The 25,665-nt window shown below is 42.1% G+C and overlaps 1 protein-coding gene across 1 annotated transcript; it reads right to left on the minus strand.

Annotated features, from left to right (window-relative positions):
- Window positions 1-131: 131 nt before the first annotated feature.
- On the minus strand, window positions 132-25,665 carry LOC103103657 (serine protease 27-like). Its single transcript, XM_056806276.1, has 5 exons — window positions 25,581-25,665; window positions 16,566-16,728; window positions 9,833-10,101; window positions 5,327-5,496; window positions 132-191 (listed from the first exon to the last, which is right to left on the minus strand). The coding sequence occupies exons 1-5, from the start codon at window positions 25,663-25,665 to the stop codon at window positions 132-134; spliced, it is 747 nt and encodes a 248-aa protein (XP_056662254.1).

Here is a 25,665-nt window from a genome sequence, read left to right on the forward strand (position 1 = left end):
TCAACCACAGCAACAGAGAGACGCATTGGTGAGGTAGATAATCCCATACCACGTACCCATGACCCAAGCTACCTGTTCCATCCCTGTAAAGCCCTGTAAGCCACCGGGTATTGTCTGCCTCTCCTCACGAGTCATTCAGGGTCATAGGTAGAGGAGATGGGCTGACCATCTTCCTTCATCCCCATCATCCCCTACAGATCCAACATTGGCGTTAATTATAGGAGATGGATCCAGCAATTCTGAAGGTTTCCATTTGGCCCTGTCCCAGATAACCATTATAAAGGCTAGTGAAAAGTCCACTCATGGTGAACCTTCCTGGATCTATTCTCTAAAACCCCCCTATGGAAATGCAGATGCTCTGATGGACCCAATGGAAGTCCTGCACCATGATAGTCTGCTACCTCCTCCTGAAAGCCTCCCCTGATGCTCTAGATAAATAACAATCTCTCCCTCCAAGTATTCCTTGTAATATATTTGCTTTGCTCCTCTCTAATACATGTAACATGAAACACTGTGCTATGGGGGGATGGCATTTCTATCTCTTTTCTCCCCTCCCCCCCAGATTATAAATTCCTTGAAAGGAAGAACCACATCTTCACTACGCATTGTGTCTCTCCCTCAGCCCAGTATATCACTGTCGCTGTACACAGGAAGGGCTAAATCAATGTTCTGAAGTGCATCACCATTCTCTGTGCACAAAACCTCTGGCCACCTGGCCAGGACTAGGGGAGCCTGGGGGCATCCCTGGTACCACCAGGATGAAAACACTTACAAAGGAGATGCATCTGCTAAGTCCTGAGGACTAAGGAACGGACGGAGGAGGTCACTGCTTGGAGGGGAGACCAGGGCAGGAGGCAGGAAGGAAGCCTGAGTCGCCTGGGCCATCCTCTGATATCAGACCGGCACAGTGCTCTGACTGTTGGAGTCTCTGTGACACGCTGGACACTGACCTACAGAGAAAATTTTGTTTGGAGTGGAAAAGCCTTGGAACAGCTGGGGTCGGGGGGTACTGGAGTGGGTGACTGATCCCTGGTCTGGAAGTGATCACAGGGACTGGGTGCATTGATGTTAAGGTGCTTGGATCTATTTCTAGTATTCAGAGTAAAATTTTTCTAAGAAAGAAAGAAACAAGCATCTATTAAACACCTACTATGTGCCAGGCATGCTTTGCAAATATGATCTCATTTGATCCTTACAACCACTCTGAAAAAATAAATACTATTATTATCCCCATTTTACATTTGAGGAAACTGAGGCAGAGATTCAGTGACTTGCCCAGAGTCACATAGAAAACAGCTGAGGCAGCATTTGAACTCAGGTTTTCTTAACTCCAAGTCCAGCACTCTATGTACTATGGCACCACCTAGATGCCCTCCAAATTGAAGCACGTGTCTTGTAAGTGACCTGATAGGAACATGGCAGGAGGTAGGGGAAGCAGAGGAATTGTCAGAACAAGATGGAAGCAGCTAGAACTGATCTGATTGGGTCATCCACATCAAACTCTAGACCAATGAGATACTCTCCACAAAGAGGTGGAGCTAAGGGGCAAAGACAGCTATCTCCCAGAGAGAGAGAGTCTGAGAGGAGGTCCAAAGGAGTTAGGCTGACACCCTACAGTGCCATCCCGTATTGGGTGGTGCACATGACAGATGGAGTTGGTCACCCAAGAATGAAAGAATGATGAATGGATGGAATGGATGGAAAGATGGATGGACACCTTCGTGCCCCTGTGGGACCTCAAACTCTTCTTGTCTCATACTAAACTCATCATCTTTTTCAAAGCAGCTTTTCCCTCTCCCCAATTTCCCTATTTTTCTGTAGAGGGCTCTACCCTTCCTGATAAAGTCATCTTCTCTCAAAATGTCTGTTATCTTTTGTCTTCACTCTCCTTTATCTCCTTTCATTTATTTGCCAAGTCCTGATGATGATTCAGCCTCCTAGGTTCTGGTGGTACAGAAAAGGTTCTGGGCCTGGAAGTAGAAGCCTCAGTCCCACATTCCAAATCCTATTCCTGGCTGTATAAATGTGGGCAAGCCATTGCACTGCAAGAAGTCTCAGTACTTTCATCTGTAAAATGTGGACATCTGCATTTCCTACCTCACAGTGTTGAGAGGAAAGTGTTGTGTTCTAGAAATGAGAATCGGTGCTGTGTCCATGGAAGTGAGATTTCAACTATTGTCACTGCAAATAATTACACGACTCTGTAGTCTTTTTCATTGCAACAATTTAATGGGCTTAGCAAAGTCTCAGCACTTTTTTTTTCATTTTAACCACTCAAGGACTATCTGTTTCCAATATTCTAAGTCCCTCAGGGTTCTCATCTTCATAAAATTCTTCAGTATTGACACCCAGCCCAACACCCTCATTTTCTACATCCATGACACCCATTACCACCAGGATCCAGACATTTTATCGCACCGCCTCCCCCATTACCACCACCACTGCCATGTTATAGGGTGACTGACGAGGCCCCATGGCCCTCCTGGAAGACATGTTTGTGAGAGAAGACCAGGAAGAGAGGAAAGATGAGATCAAGGGAGGAGAGGAGCTAAAGGACTTGAGGAGGGTGGGAAGGAGGTGAAGGAGAACCTTTGGAGGCAGTGGGGAGAGAGAATGTATGTCCTGAGGTGGGAGGAAGAGTCACAGTACCATCAGGAGACTTTGGCAGACCAGCACAGGCAGAACAGAGATCTGGGAGGGGAAGGAAGTCTGGGAGGCTAAGGAAGGGACTGCGGGTTGGATAATTTTATTTTCCTTCCCACGGTTCCCCTTATTTGGAATCAATAATTTATTTGACGTTTTCTTTGTCTCCTCAATCCAGTTCAGAAAATGGGATACTCTGGAGAAAATGCTTGGGAAAGCAGGCACTTTGCATGCCATGCCCCAGCTTGCAATTCCCACCTGTACCCAGAGTTTTGAAAATTCACAGACAAGTGGACCTCCAGAATCTCCCTGAGGAAGAAAGAGAAATCATTAGTAGGGATGGAGGCTAGCAGGAAGAGGAGGGAGGAGGCATTTGGTCCAGCCCTGCCCATCCCCAGGCAATGAGAATCACTGCCTACAAGATCCTAGAATGTCACAACTGGAAGTCTTTAGCTCATAGAAAGGGAGAGCTGTGAAGGGTCTTAGAGATTATCTAATCTAAGCCTCTTCTTGATTCCAGGCCTGGCAATCTTTCCACGGCACCACTTGGCTGCCAATATTAGTAGTACTTCACTTGCTATTTCCTAAGCTCAAAATTCCTGTGTGTGTGTGCGTGTGTGTGTGTGTGCGTGTGTGTGTGTGTGTGTGTGTGTGTACTTTCAAGTCCCCCAAATTATTACCCATGCCTAGAAAGAACTCTATCTTCATCTCATCCTCTCAGTTTCTTCCAAGGCTCAAGTCAAGGACAACTTTAACAAAGTCTTCCATGTTCTGAGCCACCCTCCAACTCCCCATGTAAACTCTTTGAGAGCAAAGACAGTTTCATTTTTCTCTTTGTATCTCCAAAGCCTTGAGCAATGTCTGGTGTGCTGGTAAATGCTTAAAAACCAGCTCTCAACGTTGGACATACATTTAAATTTAAGCTATTATTTCTTAAACGCTTCCCTTTTGCCTTAGAGTCAATGCTTAGTATTGGCTCCAAGGCAGAAGAGTGGTAAGGGCTGGGCAATGGGCGTCAAGGGACTTGCCCAGGATCACACAGCTGGGAAGTGTCTGAGGCCAGATTGGAACCCAGGACCTCCCATCTCCAGTCCTGGTTCCCAATTCACTGAGCCCCTCAGCTGCCCCTTATTCTGTTTTATTAACACGATCTCCATCCCTTTCTTAAGTCTCGACAAACCAGCACCTCAAGCCCTGATTTGCTGATTTCCAAGGCGTAACCGCTCTCACTGGACAATCACTTCTCAGGAGGAGGTCTGAGCTGGCTCCAGCACACACCTCTAGAAACTCTGCCCGGATAATATCCTGGGAGAGACTCTTTTTCCTTGAGGATTCTGGCAATTCCCCTTCTGGAAAATGAGAGGGTGGGCTTCTTCTTGTTGACAGACTGGGTGGAAGGAACTGAGCAGAGTGACCATGCAAAAGAGACGCCTCGGGCAGATTTGACCCTTCCCTTGAAATACTAAAGAGTTGTCCTATGGAAGACGGAGGAAGAGAGGGATGCAACGAGCCAGACACTCTATGAGGTCACCTTCCAGAAAGCAAGCGTCAAGGTCTGCTGAGGCACAGAGCGTATGGAAGGGAAACTCGTTTAGTTTTACATTCTATGTTTTGCTCTAAAACCAGGAAGAAATGTTTTTTTTTTACTGTTAGTATACTACTCCTCCTCTGAAAACCAGGAAGAAATGTTTTTTTTTACTGTTAGTATACTCCTCCTCCTCTGAAAACCAGGAAGAAATGTTTTTTTTTACTGTTAGTATACTCCTCCTCCTCTGACTCTCCTCCAGCGGAAGGGACACCAAGAAAGGCTACCATTTCTAGAGTACTTTCAACGTTATAGAGCTTATGGGACAGGTGGGCAATGATTATTCTCCACATTTTCAGATGAGAAAACTAAGGCCCAGAGAGGCCTGTGGCCATGAACCTAGTATGAGGCAGAGGCAGTGTCTGAACGCTGGCCTCCTGGTTCCAGGTCCAATACACCATGATTGGAGGCCTGTCACTATTAGCTCCATCAATGGAGCAAGGAAGCCTTTGATGGAGGGTCATAGGTTCAGAGCCTGTACCAGGTGGAGTTAGGTGGCTCAGTGGATGGAGAGCCAGGCCTAGAGATGGGAGGTCCTGGGTCCAAATCTGGCCTCAGATACATCCTAGCTGTGAGACCCTGGACAAGTCACTTAACCCCCATGGCCTAGCCCTTGTAACTCTTCTGCCTTGGAACCAATATTTACTACAGACCCTAAGACAGAACGTGAGGGTTATAAAAAAAGAAGAAGCACGAGCCTCCGAAGGAAGCCCTTGACTGGTGAGCCACCCCCTCCACATAAAAGGAGGCAGCCTGATGAGGTAGAAGAGCACTGACCCGGGGCATCTGGAGCCCGAGACTAGCCGGGGTTCTGGCACTTGCTACCTATTTGACCTGGGGGAAGTGGCTTTCCTTCTCTGGATCTCTGGGCCTCCTATGTAGCCTGAGAGACGGGACGAAAAGATCTCCAAAGAGCCTTCTGAACTTCTGTGGTTCCGAGACTATAATTCTGAAGGAAGCCAAGTTGCCAGGGGCAGAGGGATCTGCGGGCCGCTGAGGGGTCGTGCTCTGACCACAAGGGAGAGCACTGGGGCCGGATCGGGCTCCCAAGGGTGCACTGAGTCTGGAGGCCCAGGAGGAATGCCGAGGGTCACTCACCGGACAGATTGCCTTTTGACGGGCGAGGTCCCCGGCACACAGCATGTCATCACTCATCTTAAATGCCTTGATGCCCTTCTCTGGAAACTCAAAAAAGACATTGCACGAGTGACTGTCAATGATAGAGACTTGGGCCTCCTGGAGCGAAGGAGGCAATAGTGGCGCGAAATCTGTGGACAAGGAAAGTTCAGAGTCAGAACTCTGGGTCCAGGACTTGTCTATAGCTGCCTAGACCAAGAAATGGAAAGCCCACAGGTCATCGCCAGCCATCCTTCCTAACCGTGTCCCCCACTGGCAAATTACTGAGTGACCAAACACAAGCCTCTGTCTCAGGAAAGAGTACAAGCCAGCCAGGCAGGTGGGTGGATGGGACATGGTCCTGGAGTCAGGAAGCCCTGAGTTCAACCCTGACCTTGGACACTTTCTAGTTGTGTGACTTTGGGACAAATCTAAAGAAGGCTTTCCTTAGAACCACCCAAGACGAAATGGACTTCTGCAGGAGTTAGTGAGTTTCTCGGGAAGGAGAGGTTTCAAGATCACTCATGTGGAGTGTTCTTAGGAAGACAAAAGAGGGGAAAGCTGCAAGAGAGCCCAACTCCCCAGGATTTCCCCTCAAAAAGTAATAAGAGAAAAGCAAAGTTTCCATAAAGAATTCCCTCAACCCACACCACCTCCCCTAAAAAACAATTCCCAGAAAAAGGAAAGAAACAATCAAAGACACAAGCAAACAAAAGAAAAATGTAACACAATGAAATAATAATTAGAATCAGAAGAACTAAAGCAAAGAGTTCAGAAGGAACAAAAAATGAACGAACATCAGGGGCAGCAGAAATGAAATTGGAACTCTCACAAGGGACATCAATGCAGATAATAAAAACAGGAAATAAAATACATAAATGAAATGAACAAAGAACAAAACAAGATCATAACAAAATGTAACCTCTTGGGAATACCAGAAAGAATATACAGAAAACTATGGATTTAATGAAGAATAGAATCAGCTAGTTAGAGAACAAAGTGATGGGGGAAAAAATGGAAGGAACAGAAAAACAAGCTCAAAAATCATCCTCATTAAAAATACTATAAGGTTTTTAAAAAAAGACATTAGAAGACAATGCTTGGAGAAATAATGTAAAAGGTATTTAGCTTCAAGAAAAATTCAAAGAAAGAAAAAGTTAGATCATTATGCTTCATGAAATTGTACCCCAAAATTCTCAGAAATATTGAAATTAAGTAATAGATTGCATAAGTGTACAGGGATCTAGTCACATCATATCTGCATCAAACTCCAAGACTACATGACAAGATGATTTTTCAGATAGCCAAGAAAAAGTGTGTCACATATAAAAGCATGATAATTCTGCACAGAATTTTTGCCCAGGTCAAGGAATAATAAAAACAATGGAATGGGATATAATTTTTTAAAAATCCAGAGAAATTTAATTTAATTCTTTTTTTTCTAAACTCTTACCTTACCTTCTGTCTTGGAGTCAATACAGTGTATTGGTTCCAAGGCAGAAGGTAAGGACTAGGCAATGGGGGTTAAGTGACTTGCCCAGGGCCACACAGCTGGAAAGTGTCTGAGGCCAGATTTTAATCTAGGACCTCCCGTTTCAAGGCTTGGCTTTCAACCCACTGAACCACCCAGCTGCCCCCAAAATTTGATTTAATTCTAATCAGTTTCCAGAAAAACTTATCATATGTTTTAAGACAAAAATTTGTAAGTTAAGAGCCAGCAATGATACCTGCAATGGAAACACAAATATACATAACATCAAGAAACAAGCACATCCATGAGGAATGAAATCAAACTCATTAACTGTGAATAGCTAGTGGTTAATTGACTTTAAATTCCAAAGAAAGATAGCATGACAATAACAAGATTATGTAATGTAATCACCATAGGGTGAGTCATGGAATAAAAATCACTTTTGGGGCAGCTGGGTAGCTCAGTGGATTGAAAGCCAGGCCTAGAGACGGGAGGTCCTAGGTTCAAATCTGGCCTCAGACACTTCTTAGCTGTGTGACCCTGGGCAAGTCACTTAACTCCCATTGCCTAGCCCTTACCACTCTTCTGCCTTGGACCCAATACATAGTATTGACTCCAAGAGGGAAGGGAAGGGTTTTAATTTTTTTTTAAATCACTTTCATTGTTTTAGCAGGTCAAATTTGCTCAAATATTTTATTAAAAAAAAAAAACAAACAAACAAACTACAAACAAGCAGTTGGCTAGGTTAGGCGACACTGCTTCTTTAGGAAGGGGCTCCCATCTTTCAAGTAAATGAGGTGCACTCCATCCCTGGCCAAGAGCCTGTCTTTCTTATATTTTAAACCACAGTGCAGAAAGCCAGACCCCCTTCTCAGACACCCTTTTCAAACAATGGTTCCCTTCCCAAATTTTCCTCTTCCCTTCAAATCCTTCACTCTATATTGGCAACAGAGGTGGAAACATCATATATATCCCCATAGTCTGCATTTTTAATTCTTCCTGATCTTTCCAGGTTCTTTCTTGCTTTTCATTCACCCTAATATGACAGAGTCAAGAATGGTTAGTAGCCTTCAGATCTCGAAAGTTTTGAAAGATTCTCAATTATATCCTGGATATGTCATCCCTCGCTATATCTCAGTTCACTTATTGCAGCTTCACCATGAGTGGAGTAGAATTCTGAGGAGTTTGTACCCCCAGAATCACTCTAATGAGCAGTCAGGAGACTTGATAAGATGCTGGCAGAGCTCATGTGGCTTTATTCAGGGGTTTGGTGGGGGCAAATAGGGGGGGCATAGAGTTAGGGAGCACTGACTGGAGAGACCTCTCAGAGTGTCCTCATGGGGGGGAGAGACGGGGGGTGGGGAAGAGGGCCAATGTCCATAGAGACCTCTCAGAAACAGTGGACATTAATGCTCAATTTTACTCAGATTTTATAGGGATCCAACACAATGCAATCTCATCTTTCCCACCATCTGAATGTGACAGGATACATTTGTATGTTATATTTCTTTATCTTGTTCTGTCTTCCTTAAGTTCTTCCAATGCTTCCAAGCCTATAGGAATATCCCTTAAGTTTGCAATTTCTCAGTTGAGTCAAAATTTAGGCCTGTCCAAGGTTTTTTCAGGTGGCAACATTTCTCAGGATTCAGTAATCATTGAGACATTTCTTGGGCTGCAACATTTAGGACATGTAGACAAGATGATAACTTTTAAGTTTTGAAGTTTCTCTCATAGAAATAAGGACACCCAAACTTCTTCCCATGGGAAAGAAGAAGGTGTGTGCATTGGGGGGGGGGGCAGTCTCTTAGCCACCTTTAAAAAGTATATTAAAGGCCTATATTTATGTGTTAATATTATGAAGCTGCTTGGGGAGGGGGATTTCTCTACTCACAAGGAGAGATTGAATATCTCCCTAATAAAAGGCACCTAATTTCACAAATTTTCTATATGAAGTTGCCATTCTATGACTACTAGCATTAATCAATGTATACTGGGGAAAAACGCACAGTTTCATCCCACACAACTGTATCACAGGTTCAAAAAAAAAAATCTAATTCTGTATTGTGGAGTTTTCCCTCTACTGCATCATTTTGTGGATGAAATGCAGTATGCCACTACCGCTTGTGCAAGTTTGCCAAGGTGAGATTGCACACACACGCTATTGGCTGATGAAATGAGAGGTGACCAACCACAGTGCTGCATTCTGGATCCTGGGCGCTGATTGGCTCAGTGATTGCAGCATCAGTCTGCTTGGTCCCTGGCACTGTGCCCATGTGTTCAGCATCTCTCCTTGTCCACTTCATATTAACTTCTGATGGCTTCGCCTTGTGTTGCTCTGCCGTATTGTGTTTTTGTGAAGTTTTTGTAAATGTTTGAATTTATTGCATGCCCTGTGCCACCCAAACGTTCTATGCCTTCTAAGGCTTCTGGCAGCGAACCCAAGTGCCAGAGAAAGACGCTTGCCATCAAAGAATAATAAAATCAAGATAACGCGGCTACTTCGCGCATTTTCGCCTGTCGTGGGGGTCTCTAGAACACAATTCTCATGATCTCTTTCATTAGTATCAGATTACATTTTTTTTCTTACAATGTAATAAAGGGTGATCGATGAAATCCAAAGTGAACAATTATAACCTTAATGTTTTACATTACATTACATTTACATTACATTGAAGTCTGTGGCCGTCCCCTGTGCCTAGAACTCTCTCCCTCCTCATCTCCATCTCCTGGCTTTCCTGGCTTCCTTCAGGTCCCAGTCAAAATCCCACTTTCTGCAAGAAGCCTTTTCTGATCCCCCTGAATACTCGTGCTTTGTCCTCTCATCTCCAATTTTTCTTAAATATACCTTTTTACTTGAATATAATTTGTTTGTACATAATTATTTGCACAATGTCTCTCTCGTTAGATTGTAATCTCCTCAAAGGCAGGAACTTTTTTTTTTGTATCCTCAGCTTTTAGTCTGATATTTGGTATATGCTAAGTGCCTAATAAATGCATGTTGATTGATTTGACCTCACCTGATGTTATGAGAGCACCCCAACCTGTCATCCAGCAAGACGATTTCTCTTCATAATGAAATTCAGGAGTCGGCAGGCAAACAGGAAGGATGAATTCGGAGAAGCCAACCGCGGACTGCAGTTCCACCAGGGCGATGTCATTTCTATGTGGGTATTGACTGGAAAAGTTGGGGTGTTTGAAAATGTTTTTCACTGGGACTCGTACTGAGGTTTTGCTCCGCAAATGTATGCTGCCCATGAGGACTGAATACAGATCTGTAGCATTGGAACTGCAGGGGAAAAGAAGAACTGCTGTTACTACTGAATACGGCCAAGGGTCTCCTTATATTGAGATAAAATCTGCCTCTGAGAGTTTCAGCCTTCCCTCTCAGTTCTGCCTCCTAGAACCAGCAGAAAAAGCCTAACATTCCTTTATTTATTTGTTTATTTATTGATTCATTCATTCATTTATCTATCTATCTATTTATTTATTTATTTAGCTTAGTTTAAACTACTGTGTATTGGTTCCAAGGCAGAAGAGTGGTAAGGGCAAGACAGTGGGGGTCAAGTGACTTGCCCAGGGTCACCCAGCTGGGAAGTGTCTGAGGCCAGATTTGAACCCAGGACCTCCCATCTCTGGGCCTGGTTCTCCATCCACTGAGCTACCCAGCTGCCTCCCTAACATTCTTTTAGATGAACACACTTAAGGTATTTGAGAGCAGTAATTATGGCCTCACTAAAACAATGGATCTTCCTAGGACACAGTGTCCAGGCCCCTTAGTTTCATGATAATTCTTCTCTGGACAAACACCAGTTTGGTGAACTGGACACAATATTACAGATGAGATCCAGAGTACAGTAAGATGATCACCTCCCACATTCTGGACATTTTTTTTTAATTTTTTAAAAATAAAATATTTTTATTTTTATTATATATATATAATATATAATATTATAATATTTTTAAAATAAAAAAATAACCCTGACCTTCTAGCTTAGATTCAATACTGTGTATTGGTTCCAAGGCAGAATAGTGGTAAGGGCTAGGCAATAGGGTCAAGTGACTTGTCCAGGGTCACACAGCTGGGAAGTGTCTGAGACCAAATTTGAACCCAGGACCTCCCGTCTCTAGGCCTGGCTCTCAATCCACTGAGCCACCCAGCTGCCTCTTTTAATGAAATGGAAGATCTTGTTAACTATTTTTTTCATTATCACATGCTATACAATTTACTAATTTTGATTAAGTGGTTCACTAAAATTCTCAGATATTTAACACACAAGTTGTCATTTAGTCATATACCCCTACCTTTTATTTTTTAATGAGATTTTTCTTAATTTAAGTATGACTATTCACTGATCTTTATTCAATTTCATCTTTTAAAAGTTTTTTAATGATGTCTTTTGAGGTTTTTTTAATATCATCATGGTTATCCCTAGTATCTCTTTCATTCCCAAATCAATTTCATTTTTATGAGTTAGCCCATAACTCTACTTTTTCAAAATAATTTTGGAGTCTGATTCTCTTGTCTAAGTATGCTATCCCTCTGATTTTTGCAAAGTTGATCTCTATGCCATTTATGCCCTTATTTTCTTAGTGATAATGTCCTTCACCTCAAAATGCTCACAAACTATTTAAGAATGATAATGGGGGGCAGCTGGGTAGCTCATTGGATAGAGAGTCAGGCCTAGAGATGGGAGGTCCTGGGTTCAAGTGTGGCCTCAGACACTTCCCAGCTGTGTGACCCTGGGCAAGTCACTTGACCCCCATTGCCTAGCCCTTACCACTCTTCTGCCTTGGACCCAATACACAGTATTGACTCCAAAATGGAAGGTAAGGGTTTAAAAAACAAACAAACAAATAAATAAATAATGATAATGTCTCTAGGATTTTGCCAAGAATTGAAGAAAGCTTATAATTTTTAAAATTTTAATTTACTTTCCTTCAACACTTTAAATATGAAAACAAAACCTCAATTTTGAAGATTCTCTCTTACCAAAGCATCGGATTTCTGAGGGGTTTTCTCCTATCTAGTTCTCTTTTCCTCCCCTACCTGGAGAATTAACTCATGTAAAACAATATAAAAAAGAAAAGGAAATTAGTAAAACTAACCATCGTATCAAGGAAGTCAAACAGTACACACAGTGTTCCACACTGATAATCTCCCACATAAGCAGAGAAAGGAGCTGGACAAGAGGTGCATTTTTTTTCACCTCTTCTTCAAGACTAAACTTGGTCTTTATAATTACATATGTTCAGCTGGATTGAGGGAGTGGTGATGATGGTATTTTATATTATTATTTTATTTTTAAAGCTTTACCTTCTGTCTTAGTATCAGTTTTAAGACAAAAGAACAGCAAGGTAATTGGGGATAAATGACTTGCCCAGGGTCACACAGCTAGGAAATTTCTGTGGCCAAATCTAAACTTAGCACCTCCTGCCTCCAGGCCTGGCACTCTGTCCTAGATGCTTCCGTGGTATTTTTTAAAAGAAGCCTTGATTATTATTTTTTAATGAATTGATAATCTGCTCTCCCATTGCCACCCCTCCCACCCCATCCACTGAACAACATCAAACCTCATCATAAGCGTATATCCTCCAACAAAACAAATTCCCACCTTGGCTATGCCCCACAATGCATCGATGCATTCTAAGTTCATCGTTAAGTTCATTGTCTCTCTTGCTGAAGGCGAGTCACCTTCAGTCTTGTGGACTTGTGAGCAACATCTCAAGCTTGCTTGATTGTTCTCTTGGTTCTGATCACTTTGTCCCACATTAATTCATAGAGATTCTCCCAGTTTTCTCTGAAAAGATCCATTTTATATTTCTTGTGGCACAATAATATTCCACTCCATATTCATATACTATACTACACTACACTCTATTATACTATACTATACTATACTATACTATACTATACTATACTATACTATACTATACTATACTATACTGTAATATAATATAATATAATTAATAATATAACATAATATAATGTAATGTAATAATGGAATTGATATAATATAACATTATAATATAATTAATATAACATTATAACATAATTAATATAGCATAATAATATAATATAATATGATATAATATAATATAACAAAATTTATATAATATAATATCATATCATATCACATCATATTATGACATGACATGACATGACATGACATGATATGATTATAATATGATATGATATGATATGATATAATAATATAATATAATATAATATAATATAATATAATATAATATAATATAATATAATATAATATAATATAATATAATATAATATAATATAATATAATATAATATAATATAATATAATATAATATAATATAATATAATATAATATAATATAATATAATATAATATAATATAATATAATATAATATAAATAATTGGGGCAATGCAAAAATCTCCAATTTGGGGCAGCTATGAAAAGAGCTGTTATCAATATTTTTATACACTTGGATTCTTTTCCTCTTTCTTTGATTTCTTTGAAGCATAAGCCTAGTACTGATATGGCTGGAACAAAATAACTTTAGTAACTCTAGGGGCATAAATCCAAAGTGCTCTCTAGAATAGTTGGAACATTTCACAACTATTTTCCCATGGCCCCGCTAACACTTATCATTTTCTTCTTTTGTCATCTTTGTCAATATGATGGGTGTAAAGTAAAAGCATAAAGTTGCTTCAATATTTCTCTATTAATGACTTAGAATGTTTATATATTTGTTGGATTTCTTCTTTTAAATGCTGTCTTCATATTCTTTTTTTTAAACCCTTACTTTCCATCTTAGAATCAATACTGTGTATTGGTTCTAAGGCAGAATAGTGGTAAGGGCTAGGAAATGGGGGTCAAGTGACGTACCCAGGGTCTAGGAAGTTTCTGAGGTCAGATTTGAACCTAGGACCTCCCATTTCTGGGCCTAGTTCTCAATCCACTGAGCCACCCAGCTGACCCCTGTCTTCATAGTCTTTAAGCATTTATGTGTTGAGGAATGTTTCAGTTTTATACATTTAAATCAGTTCTTTACATATCTGATACATGAGACATATACCAGATAAATTTACTGCAGACATTTTCCCAGTTAGCTGTTTCTTTTCTAATTCTAACTTCAAATGCTGGGAATTTATATACTTAACATTGTCCATTTTATCTTCTGTGATCCTTTCCATTGTTATTTGACATGAATTCTTCCCCTATCCATGGCTCTGAAAGATAATTCTTCCTTGCTCTTCTAATTTGTTTATTATTTATTCTCTCAGAGCTAGGTTATAAATCAATCTGGTGTTTGCCCTGGGATGTGGTATGAGGTGTTGGTCTGAACCTAATTTCTGCCAGATTGCTAACCAGTTTTCCCAGCAGTTTTTGTCAAATAGTGAATCTTTCTCTCATTAATTGAAATAGTTGGGTTTATCAAGCATAATGCTACTGCGTATGTTTGCTTCTGTATGTTGTGTACCTAATCTGTTCTACTGATCAACCTTTCTTTTTTTTATTAGTATCAAATCATTGCAGTGATTACTGCATTGTAGTGCAATTTGAAATATAGTACTGAAAGACCTTCTTCCTTCCCGCTTTTTTTTTTCATTATTATCCTTGAGATTCTTGATCATTTGTTCCTCTATCTGAATTTCACTATTACTATTTCTAATTCTATAAAATACAAATAAGTAAATTAATTTAGTGGGTCTTGTCTTTTTCTTGATATTGGCTTTAAAACTATCCATGTGAAATTAATGTTTTCTTCAATTATTTAAAGACTATCTTTGACTCTATAAAGACTATTTTATAGCTCATACAACTTCTGAGTGAATCTTTGTAGATACATTCTGAGACATGTTATGTTGTATGTTATTTTTTGAGTGAAATTTCTCTTCTACCCTTTTTTGCTGTGTTTTGATGATGATGGACAGGAATGCTGAAGATTTATGATTCTCTAAGTAAATCATTATAGCATCTGAGAAAGGAATAATTTTGTTTTCTCTTTGCCAATGCATATTCCTTCAACTTCACATCTTATATCCCTTCTGTCTCTCAGTCAAACTCCTGGAAAAACTTATCAATACTTTCTTTCCTCTGTTTCCCCAAACCTTTGCAATCCAGTTTCTGATCTCATTACTCAATTTAAAATGATCTCTCCAAAGTTTCTTCTCGACTCTCCTTTTGCCACCATCAATCAGCAATCTCTCTTCCTTTAAAGTTCATTTTATTAAAAAATTTCATGTATGAAGATCGTGATCTACATGGTTACCTACATGGTTATCTAATGGCTCCCAGGTCAATCTCCCTTTCTGAAGTTATCACTTGATTTACTGCCTTCCTCTCCCATTCAATTCCTCACTGTCTACTAAGGGACTTCAATTTTGCTTTGCATTATTCCTCAAAAACCCTGACCTCCCAGATCCTTAATTTCTTCAAGGCTCATGACCTAGGTGTCCACCTCAACTCAATGACAAACAAAAACGGTCCTAACCTAGAGCTTACCACTTCCTTAATCAAGAATCCTGACTCTCCATTTTCTGAGCAGAATCTCTTCCTCTTCCATCTCTCTGTCTTACCAGGACTTCCAATACCTCTGTTCCCCAACTGCTTTCTCAAACCATTCATTATTCCTTTTCTGGCTTCATTTTATGCTTTTTCAAAGTTTAACCAATTCAATTCCATACAGATTCCTTGACTGCTTATCCTATCATGCTTTAACCCTTACCAAATCCCAACATTGGGTTTATCCCACCATCTTCTCCCTTTATATCTGTTCAAGGTGCTGCTGAGCAAAGCACATCTGTATTAACCAACCTCAAATCTGTGTTACAAATCTGTGCGACTTCCTGCGAGAGAGAAGATTTAACTGGTTCTGAAAAATGGATAAACACTGCATAATCCTAGGTCATGGGGAAGAACGTTCTAAGGAGGAAGAGTATCCTCTTCGAGACTTGATGTGAAGTAACTATTTCTTTGTGTGTGGGAGGGGATCTTTGATATTCTTGGGTGCTTTGGGGGGTGCCAGTGGGGGGAATCTTACAAGAACAAGACTGAGGAGTCATAGCTAGATAGCAGGTCACCTGAAAAAAAAAATCTCGAGAGTCTTCGTGGCCTCCGAGACCTAAAGCATCAATAGCGTAATAGGACAACAAAAGAATTCTACCTTAAGCTTCATTGAGAGGCAGGATGTCCCCCCCCCCCCAAAAAAAGACTACCGTGGCCAGATCCCACCTGAAGCATGGTGTCCAGTTCTGAAAGGGTCCTACAGGGCAGAGCAAAGAGTCAGGAATGGAAGTCATAAAGAGATACGTTTAGGTTGAATGTCAGGAAACTCATGCTGATGGGTAGAGCTGGCTAACAGCAGAGCAGGGGAGGGGGCCTCCTTGGTTACAAGGGTAGCATCCTCAATGGGGAGTAGGGGGCGACATTAGTGAATGAATGAGGGGTTTTCATTAAGTGCCTACAACACGCCAGGCATTGCTAGATGCTGGCGATATAAAGACAAAAAAGACTGTAGGCCCTGCCTGAAGAAGCCTGCGTCCTCCCACGAGGACCCAAGCTGTACATTTGAGTCTCATTTAGACATACCCCACAGCGTCCTGCTTCCTAGCCAGGACTCCTGGACTGAGAGCTACTTACCTGCTCGCAGGGGCCTGAATCGTTTCCCCCAGAAAGCCAAGGCTCTCCGTCCCAACACAATTCTCTCCCACCCCAAGCTCTCCCTTCTCCCGGAGCCGTCTGTTCCCTTCCAAATAGTCACTCACTTTCGGAAGCAGTGGGCTGCTGTGATGACCCACTTGGAGTGAATGAGAGACCCTCCACAAATGAGACGGGTTTCCAGCCACAGGCTGACGTGCCAAGGCCACCTCTTCTCAGAAGCTGTGTCGCCCCCCATAATTTTCCCCAATACCGCGATCTTCCCGCACACTGTGTAGACAGAAGCAATGGGAGAGAAAAGATTAGGGACACCAACGGACCCAAGACCTGTGCTTGGCCCTAATACAAGGCGAGATGGACAATCGAGAGTAGAGTGGCCATTTCTGTGCATGGCTTTAGGGAACCCTTCCAAATCCAACAGACACCCCTGCCCCAAGAAGAGTGCAGAAAAAGAACTAGATTTAAGAATCACCACTCTTCTTGACCTCCCTGATCCTCAACTTGCTCCTCTATAAATGGGATTAAAACTACTTGTAGCACCTATTTCGTAGGTTTTAGGAGGAAAATGTTTTGCAAATTGTGAAGTACTCTAGAAATATGAATATAGGTAGTAATCTACATCATAAGAGGGAGAATACATATGGAGATGTCATGGGTTCATGACAACATAGCTATATAAGTAGCACACTCTCCTGCAAAGGAGTATGGAGCTTCTGGAATTTGAAGAGAAAAGGGAAACTGGCCACCAAAGTAAGGTTGAATGGCAGAAGATGGAAGACGACACTTGGAGACTTGGGTTCAAATCCTATCTCTGTTACTTCATTTTTAAGTGACGGTAGGTAAGCATTTAACTTTTTGGGAGAAAATGAAGCCATTAAATTTGAGCCTTCTTTCCCCATTTCTCTTCATTTCAAAACTCCTTGAGTTTTGAAGCAGTCTGCAACCCCAATCATACATATTCTCTCTCTCTCTCTCTCTCTCTCTCTCTCTCTCTCTCTCTCTCTCTCTCTCTCTCTCTCTCTCTCTCTCTCTTTGTCTGTCTGTCTGTCTCTCTCTCTCTGTCTCTGTCTGTCTGTCTCTCTCTCTGTCTCTGTCTCTCTTTCCCTCCTCCCTCTCTCCCTCAGTCTCTGGTTCTTTATAACTCTCACTATATAGGTAAAGTTTTTCCTGAATTCCCTAACTTCTGGTGTCTTTCCTCCCTAATTACACTATAAATTTGTATTTAATTATATTTATTCTGTATAATATAATTATATAGGTATTTTTGTCTTCTCCATTAAAATGTCAGTTCTTTGAGAGTAGGTATCATCTCATTGTTTGTATACAGTCTCCCATAGTGCCTAGCTCCTAGTGAGTGCTTTTTTTTTTAGCCCTTAACTTCCATCTTAGAGGTTCCAAAATAGAAGTGTGGTAAGGGCTAGGCAATGAGGGTTAAGTGATTTGCCCCAGGTCACACAGCTAGGAAGTGTCTGAGGTCAGATTTGAACCCAGGACCTCCTATCTCTAGGCTTGGCTCTCCACCCACTGAACAACCTAACTGCTTCCCTTACTGGATGCTGAACAAGTTCTTGTTATCGGGTTGATTGATTGACCTTGGATCCTCCTCTTTAAAATGGGGACATTGAACGGAATGGTCTCTATGATAGGTCCCTGAAAGTTATAAAATTCTGTTTTCTAAGGTCCTTCCCATTCCTGAAAGTCCATTTCATAAGGTCCTTTCTAGCCCCATGTTCAGGGATTCTAAGCATAAGAAGGGCAGGGAGCCCTGGCCACATTTCTTCCTTCTCCAGCCCCGTCTCCTCTTCAGCCTGAGTCCCCATCTCGACAACATTGCGATGTTTAACACTGGAAAGGCCTTTGGCCACCATTGGGTCTACTCCCTTCCTTTTACAAATGACCTCACTGAGCATCAGTGCAGCAACTGATCTGCCAGAAATCGGAGCCCCCGATCCCGAGTCCAGCCCTCTTTTTACTCTATCACCTTCCCTTTCCTGGTCGAGCAGCCACCAGCCAAAGGTTCAGTCCTAGTCCTCTGAGCAAGTCCGTCCTTAGCTAAGTGAGGACAGTATCAGGACTCCAAAGTTCCCAGGCCAGCGCCCAGCCCGGCTAGTAATCTTGCCCCTCTCTTCCCTCTTGTATCCACGAAGTTTTACCTCGCTACCTAAACCCGTACCTCAGAATGCCAGTCATTCGGGAGCTTTGGCATTCCTAGGATTGCTAAGCATTGAAAGACGGTGTTTTGATGGGCTGAAAACTAGCCTGGGCATCCAGGGTCTCCCCCCTCCCCAAGAGACTCTCTTGGTGACTTGGACCCATCACGTACCTTGGCCTCAGTTCTCCTCATTGTTTAAGATGAAAGAATCAGGCGAGTGGTCTCCACATCTCCCACCTAAGCTCTGATAGCCTATAATCCTATGAAACTAGAGGCCAGCCTCAGGTCCCGAAGCGAAGGCTCCCCAGACCTTCTCCAAGGCCTGACGCCACTCAAGAGACATCCCTCAAGAGTCACAATAATGGACAAGAGTGAGAGGGCCTGGGCTCAAATCCCATAAAAACAGTCAGTGCTGGGACAGAAGACAAGGCCCTTAGCTTTTCAGCCTCAGACGTCCTCATCCCTAAAATGGGGATAATAAACGACACGCATATCCTCCACCTCACAGAGATGGGACGAGATAGCATTTGGTCAGCCTGAAAGCACCAAGGAAAGGAAACTATCCAGAATTTTTTGTAATAGTGATGTCCATCGATTGGGGGAAGTGGGGATAAACAAGTCCTGGCTCACCAATGGGATGGAACATTGTTACACTATAAGAAACAAGGAATGAAGACATTAGAGAAAGACATGAAGACTTCTATGAACTGATGCAAAGAGAAGTCAGCTGGACCAAGGAAGCCATATACACAGCTGTTATAGCAATCTACTTGGAAAGAACACAATAAAAATTAAAATACATGCTCTGAAATGATAATGACCAAGCTTGACCCCAAAACAAAACCATGAGGAAGTACCTCCTTGCCTCCTATGGTGAGGTAGAGGATTATAGATATAGAGCAGTACGTAGAATATCATAATTGGTTGATGTGTTGGCTAGTTTTACAGAAGTGTTTTTTTTTAAACCTTTACCTTCTGCCTTGGAATCAATACTAAATATTGGTTGCAAAGTAGTCAAAATTATTTATTTTACATTTTGTGACTCTTTCTAAGTCTTGCTTGGTTTTAAAGCCTTTCCCCTCCCAAAGGTCTGACATGTATACTATTCTGTGTTTACCCAATTTACTTATGGTTTCCTTCTTTATGTTTAAGTCACTCACCCATTTTGAATTTATCTTGGTGTAGGGTGTGAGGTGTTGATCTATTCCTAGTCTCTCCCACACTGTCTTCCAATTTTCCCAGCACTTTTTATCGAATAGTGGATTTTTGTCCCAAAAGCTAGGATCTTTGGGTTTATCGTATACTATCTTGCTGAGGTCGCTTTCCCTATTGGTTGCAAAGTAGAAGAGCAATAAGGGGCTAGGCAATGGGGGTTTAAGTGACTTGCCCAGGGTCACACAGGTAGGAAGTATCTTAATCTAAATTTGAATCCAGGACCTCCTATCTCTAGACCTGGCTCTGTATCCACTGAACCATCTAGATGCCCCTGAACTTTTTTTTTTTAATCTTTTAAAATTCAGTATTAAAAGGAATTGTGAGGAGAGGGGGTAAATTGAGAAATAAAGAAGTAAAATGAACGATATTAGTAAAAATCATTTTTATAAAAACTATGATCATTTGGGCTAACCCATAGGAACGATGGAGGAGATTCTCTAGAAGTCTTATTCTGTGTGTGCTCGTGCCCTGGTTCACTGCCCTGGATCCCGGGTCCCTGGCAACTGTCCTCCATCCCTACTCTTTCTGCCCTGACCCCTGGCTTCCTTCAGAACTCCCTTGACGTTTTCTTCCCTCTCTGACCTCAGGCTCCCACTCTCTTATTAACTTAAACATTTGCACACACACACACACTCACTCACACTCACTCACACTCCAGCCTTCAGTGACTAGTGCTCACTGACATCTCAGACCCCAAAGAGAGATTCTGAAAGAGAAATGGGTCCTACCTTGGTCAAGATCACTGCTCTGGAATCCTCCTTAAGGAACATCCAGGGAAAGAAGGGACAAAAGAAAAAGAGGTGGATGAGGGAAAGCATTTCCAGTCGCCCATAGAGATGTCGGATTGTTGCTTGACGTTCGGTCATCCCCTCTAATATGCTCAAAACCGAACCCATCTAGTACTGCCACCAATGTTTCCGCCCTCCTTACGCCACAGCCCACCTCCTGATCCAGCCTCCGCGGGGCCCTCTGTGCATGCTTAGTAATCCCAGTTCAGAATCTCAGCATCTCCTTTCCTCAGCCTAATGCTTTTTCTTCTAATAGAGTGGAAGCTCTTTGGACGCAGAGGCTCTTTCACTTTTGTCTCTGTATCCTCATCATCCACTACAATGATGCGTACTAAGTATTTATGAAATAAAATGCTTGTTGATTGACTAACGTTCTCTCTTTCCCGTGCCTCATCATAGTATCGACCCTCATGGAGTGTAGGCCTGGTCCAGTTCTCCCAAGCTAGAAAGGGCTTTAGTGTAGACTGTCCAGCAACAGAGGACCAGTCTAACAGCACAGCTCTGGATTCTTTTTAGCCATGTAAGTGGAGAATGCATAGGCGAGGAGGAATTTTAGGACCATAGATTAAAAGCAAGAAGGATTTCAATCAAGTCCAACCCTCTCATGTGACAGATGAGGAAACCGAGTCTAAGAGCAATAAATGCCCAAAGAGATGCAGCAAGAAAGTAGCAGAGACCAAAATCAATCCAAGTCTCCTAACTCCAAACCCAGTGTTCATCCCACTAGACCACAAAATGCCCTTAGGGTGTATCAGTAACCTATTTCCACATTGGCCTGAGTAAACTCCATGAGGGAAGAGAAGGAATCTATTTAACCATTCCCTTCCTCTCCTCTCTCCCAGCACAGTGTTCTATGTGTAATAGGGGCTGGATTAATACATTTGGTTGTGACTGAATTCTAGAGCTAAGACTCTGTTCTATTCTTCTTAGGGTCGTGGCATATCTCCCCAAAGGCTGGGGTGATAGGGATTGTAGATCATCAATTTAGACACGGGAAGACCTTAGAAACAATTTAGTCCAACCCCTTCACTTTAGGGAAGAGGAAGTGAGATAGAGTGAATTGCCCCAAGATTATATAGGTCTGTGAGGTGGCCCAGTGGATAGAGCATCAGGCCTAGAATTAGGAAGACTCATCTTCATGGCCTCAAACACTAACTAGCTGTGCCACCCTGTTTGCCTCGGTTTCCTAATCTGTAAAATGAGAAGGAAATGGCAAACCATTCAAATATCTTTGCCAAGAAAACCCCAAATGAGTCATACACACCTGAAAAATGACTGGACAACATCAAAGAGTTGGGATTTGAACCCAGGTCCTTTGGCTCCTTATTGGGCATGATTTCCCTCTGTCTAGACAGAGAGTAGCATTTTTAAATATCCATTGACTGGGCTTGATGCTTTGCATATTGGAGAACTCGACAAATGGATTGTCAATGGATTCCCAGGGGTCTTCGAGGTTAGCAGGAACAAAGCTTCTCCTTTTGGAAGCCCCCCAAATGCTTCTAATCTCGTATTTGCCAGAAAGCTATGCCCTTCCCATCACCACCCACCACCTTTCCACTAGCCTCTGAGATCAGAGGAGAGAGCAAAGCACCCTCGTAAAAAGCAGTCACTGAGCTCTGCACCACAGCCTTCCCCACCATATCAGTTCATTTCCCACAAGCCATACCCATCAGTAGGAACTCGTTAATCTGCAAAATGATAACTTTCATTTAGGTATAACAAAAAACTCCCTGGCTATGGGATTTCTCCAACACTGGACTGGGTCCCCTGGCAGTATTCAAGCCCAATGTGAATGACCGCTAGCTCAGGGTGTTAATGAGAGGATTATTGTTCAGTGACAGGCTGAGCAGCTGATCTCTGGAATCCTTTCCAGTTCCATGATTTTATAATTCAATTATTCTCTTGTTTGGAGGATCTTTTTTTCAAGGTTCTTTTTTTACTGTCACTTAAAGATCATTGGCTCTTCTCAAATCTCAGATTCCTTCCCTTTGTTTTCATCTGTGCTGTGCTTGTTTTGTCCAATTTATAATCAAAATAACATTTATAACTTCTTAATGCCTCCCTGAGAGCAGAGATTATGTTTTTGCCTTTCCTTTTATCCCCAGGGCTTAGCATGATAAATGCTTGTTGACTGACTGAATTCAGACTCTCTTTCATAACTTCGCAAGCCCTGGATATGGCCTAAAAATAAATCCCGGCCATCACAGTGACTTTTTTTTTTCTAACTTTAGTCTCCAATTCTAAGTAACTGACTTCAACACTTCAAGAATCTGTGATTTCATCATCATCTGTTCTTTTTCCTCTAGAGAAGGTCTCAGCCCTTCCATCCAGGATATGGCTCTTTCTGAGCTGCTGGTGGCCATGACATTCACTCCCAGATGGTCTAAATCCCAACACTTGAGTCTCTTCCATGTTCAGAACCATTCCAGCATGGCGGAAGCTTGTGCTCTGCTAACACAGCCATCACGACCCAGTGGAGAATGGAAATGAAAATGTGATAAAACAAAACAAAACACTTGTAATTTTCAAAAGTAAGCGAGCAAACCTGTTTTCCATTTGTGGGGTGGGGGAGGAAATGTTGACGAAAAAACATTTTTTAAACATTGCCACAGTATTGAGTGTTTGTTGGATTTTTTTTGGAAGGGATAAGGAGCTTTAAGAAAACATTTCAGTTTAGCAGGTATGCCCAACGGGATAAAACTGCTCTGGATTTCACATGGATCTTTTTATTATTTAAAGCTGACTCTAATTTCCACCCCAGTTTAAGCCACCATGATTTTTTTGTTTGTTTATTTAAAATCCTTCCCTTCCATCTTGGACTCAATATTGTATATTGGTTCCAAGGGAGAAAGGTGTAAGAGTTAGGCAATGGGGTTAAGTGACTTGCCCAGGATCACACAGCTAGGAAGTGTCTAAAGTTAGATTTGAACTCAAGACCTCCTGTTTCAATACACTGAGCCCCCTAGCTGCCTGCCCCTGCACCATGATTTTACAATGCAGATTACTGCCCTCCTGTCTCACTGGAGTTCAAACACCAGTATCTCTGGCAGCTAAGTGGGGAGTGCATACAGCACTTGGCTGGACGTCAGAAAGACTCAAATTCAAATCTTACTTTAGATACTTAGGGAAGAAGAGGACTGAGATCAGAGAGAGACACAGACAGACAGAGGCAGACAGAGGGAGGGGAGGGAAGAAGAGAAAGAGAGAGAGAGAGAGAGAAAGAGAGACAGAGACAGAGACAGAGAGAGAGAGAGAGAGAGAGAGAGAGAGAGAGAGAACCTAGAGAAGGAGACAGAATGCTCAGAGTTGGCAGGGGGTGTGCTAACTTCAGGGACCTGCATAGATAACAGAGGAGAAGTTAAGGAATTGGAAGAGGAGAAACTGAGGCAAAGGGTGGTAAGGCAGTAGACTACGCGATAGAATGAATGAAATAACAAGCAAGAAACATGTTAACAGGGATTGAGATGAAAAGGAAAGGGAGAGGAGAGTATGACTAGGTGGTTCAATGGATGGAGAGCCAAGTCCAAAGATGGGAGGTTCTAGGCTCAAATGTGATCTCAGACACTTCCTAGCTGGGTAACTCTGGGCAACCCCACTGCCTAGCTCTTACTGAGCTTCTGCCTTGGAACCAATACACAGTACAGATTTTAAGAAAGGAGATAAGGATAAAAATAAAAAGAGAAAGTGGAAAGGAGACACTTTCTAGCCGTGTGATCCTGGGCAAGTCACTTCACCCCCATTGCCTTGCTCTTTCCACTCTTCTGCCTTGGAAACAATATATGGTATTGACTGTAAAATGGAAGGGAAGGGTTTTAAAAAGTAAACAAGAAGGAAGGAAGGAAGGAAGGAAGGAAGGAAAGAAAGAAAGAAAGAAAGAAAGAAAGAAAGAAAGAAAGAAAGAAAGAAAGAAAGAAAGAAAGAAAGAAAGAGAGAGAGAGAGAGAGAGAGAGAAAGAAAGAAAGAGAGAAAGAAAGAAAGAAAGAGAGAGAGAGAAAGAAAGAAAGAAAGAAAGAGAGAGAAAGAGAGAGAGAAAGAGAAAGAGAGAGAGAAAGAGAGAGAGAGAAAGAGAGAGAGAAAGAAAGAAAGAGAGAAAGAAAGAAAGAAAGAAAGAAAGAAAGAAAGAAAGAAAGAAAGAAAGAAAGAAAGAAAGAAAGAAAGAAAGAAAGAAAGAAAGAAAGAAAGAAAGAAAGAAAGAAAGAAAGAAAGAAAGAAAGAAAGAAAGAAAGAAAGGGAGGAAGAAAAGGAGGAAGAAAAGGAGGAAGAAAATGAGGCAGGAAGGAAGGAAGGAAGAAAAGGAGGGAGGAAGGAAGGAAGAAAGAAAGAAACAAAGACACAAAGAAAGAAACAAAGAAAAGGAGAAGAAAAGGAGGGAGGAAGGAAGAGGGGGCTTGAGAAAATAAGGAAAAGTGAAATAATAGAGAGGAGGTGAAGAAAGGCAAGAGGAGCTTGCAATAAAGGGAGGAAAGATAAGCAGAAGGATGAGAAAATAGGGAGAAGGCAAATGAACAGGAAGAGGCTAAATGACAAGGAAGGGGTGAAAATCCTGGGGAAAGGGAGATATGGGAGGTGAGAAAACAGAAGGAATGAGAAAAGAGGGAGGAGATGTGGAAGTTAGAAGGAGCAGAAGTTGCCCAGAGCAGGTAAGAGGGAGAGGAAGGGGAGATAGGGAGGGAACAGGAAGGAGGGGAGACAGATGACAAAAAGCAGGTAAGATTAGAGGTAAGACAGATAAATAGGCTGTATGGCTTAGTGGTTAGTGGGACAGGCCCAGAGACAGAGGTCCTGGGTTCAAATGTGGCCTCAGACGCTTCCTCCCTGGGTGACCCTGGACAAGTCATGTAGCCCCATTTGCCTAGGCCTTGCCTGCCTGTCTCTGACTTAGAGTTGTTTCTGAGACAGTGAAGTGAAGCTTTGGGGTGTTTCTTTAAGATGTAACTGGGAGGAGGGGAGATTGCAGGAAGCCTCACCAGGGACCAGCAGTGGCAGCAAAGGCAGCAGGAGGGTGGCCAGGAGCCTCAGGCCCCCCAGAGTGGAAGAGGAGCAAGTGTCCAT

The sequence above is a fragment of the Monodelphis domestica genome, chromosome 7 (genome assembly GCF_027887165.1).
Source record: "Monodelphis domestica isolate mMonDom1 chromosome 7, mMonDom1.pri, whole genome shotgun sequence".
NCBI classification, from domain to species: Eukaryota; Metazoa; Chordata; class Mammalia; order Didelphimorphia; family Didelphidae; genus Monodelphis; species Monodelphis domestica.

What these genes read in the sequence shown, in the direction of transcription:
- LOC103103657 (XM_056806276.1), bottom strand. Translation starts at nt 25,665, where the DNA reads ATGGACACTTGCTCCTCTTCCACTCTGGGGGGCCTGAGGCTCCTGGCC. An exon ending in GCAGCCCACTGCTTCCGAAA is followed by an intron (nt 10,102 to 16,565) that starts GTGAGTGACTAT and finishes TTTCCCCTGCAG; the next exon opens with TTCCAATGCTACAGATCTGT. An exon ending in GTCAAAAGGCAATCTGTCCG is followed by an intron (nt 192 to 5,326) that starts GTGAGTGACCCT and finishes TTGGATCTGTAG; the next exon opens with GGGATGATGGGGATGAAGGA.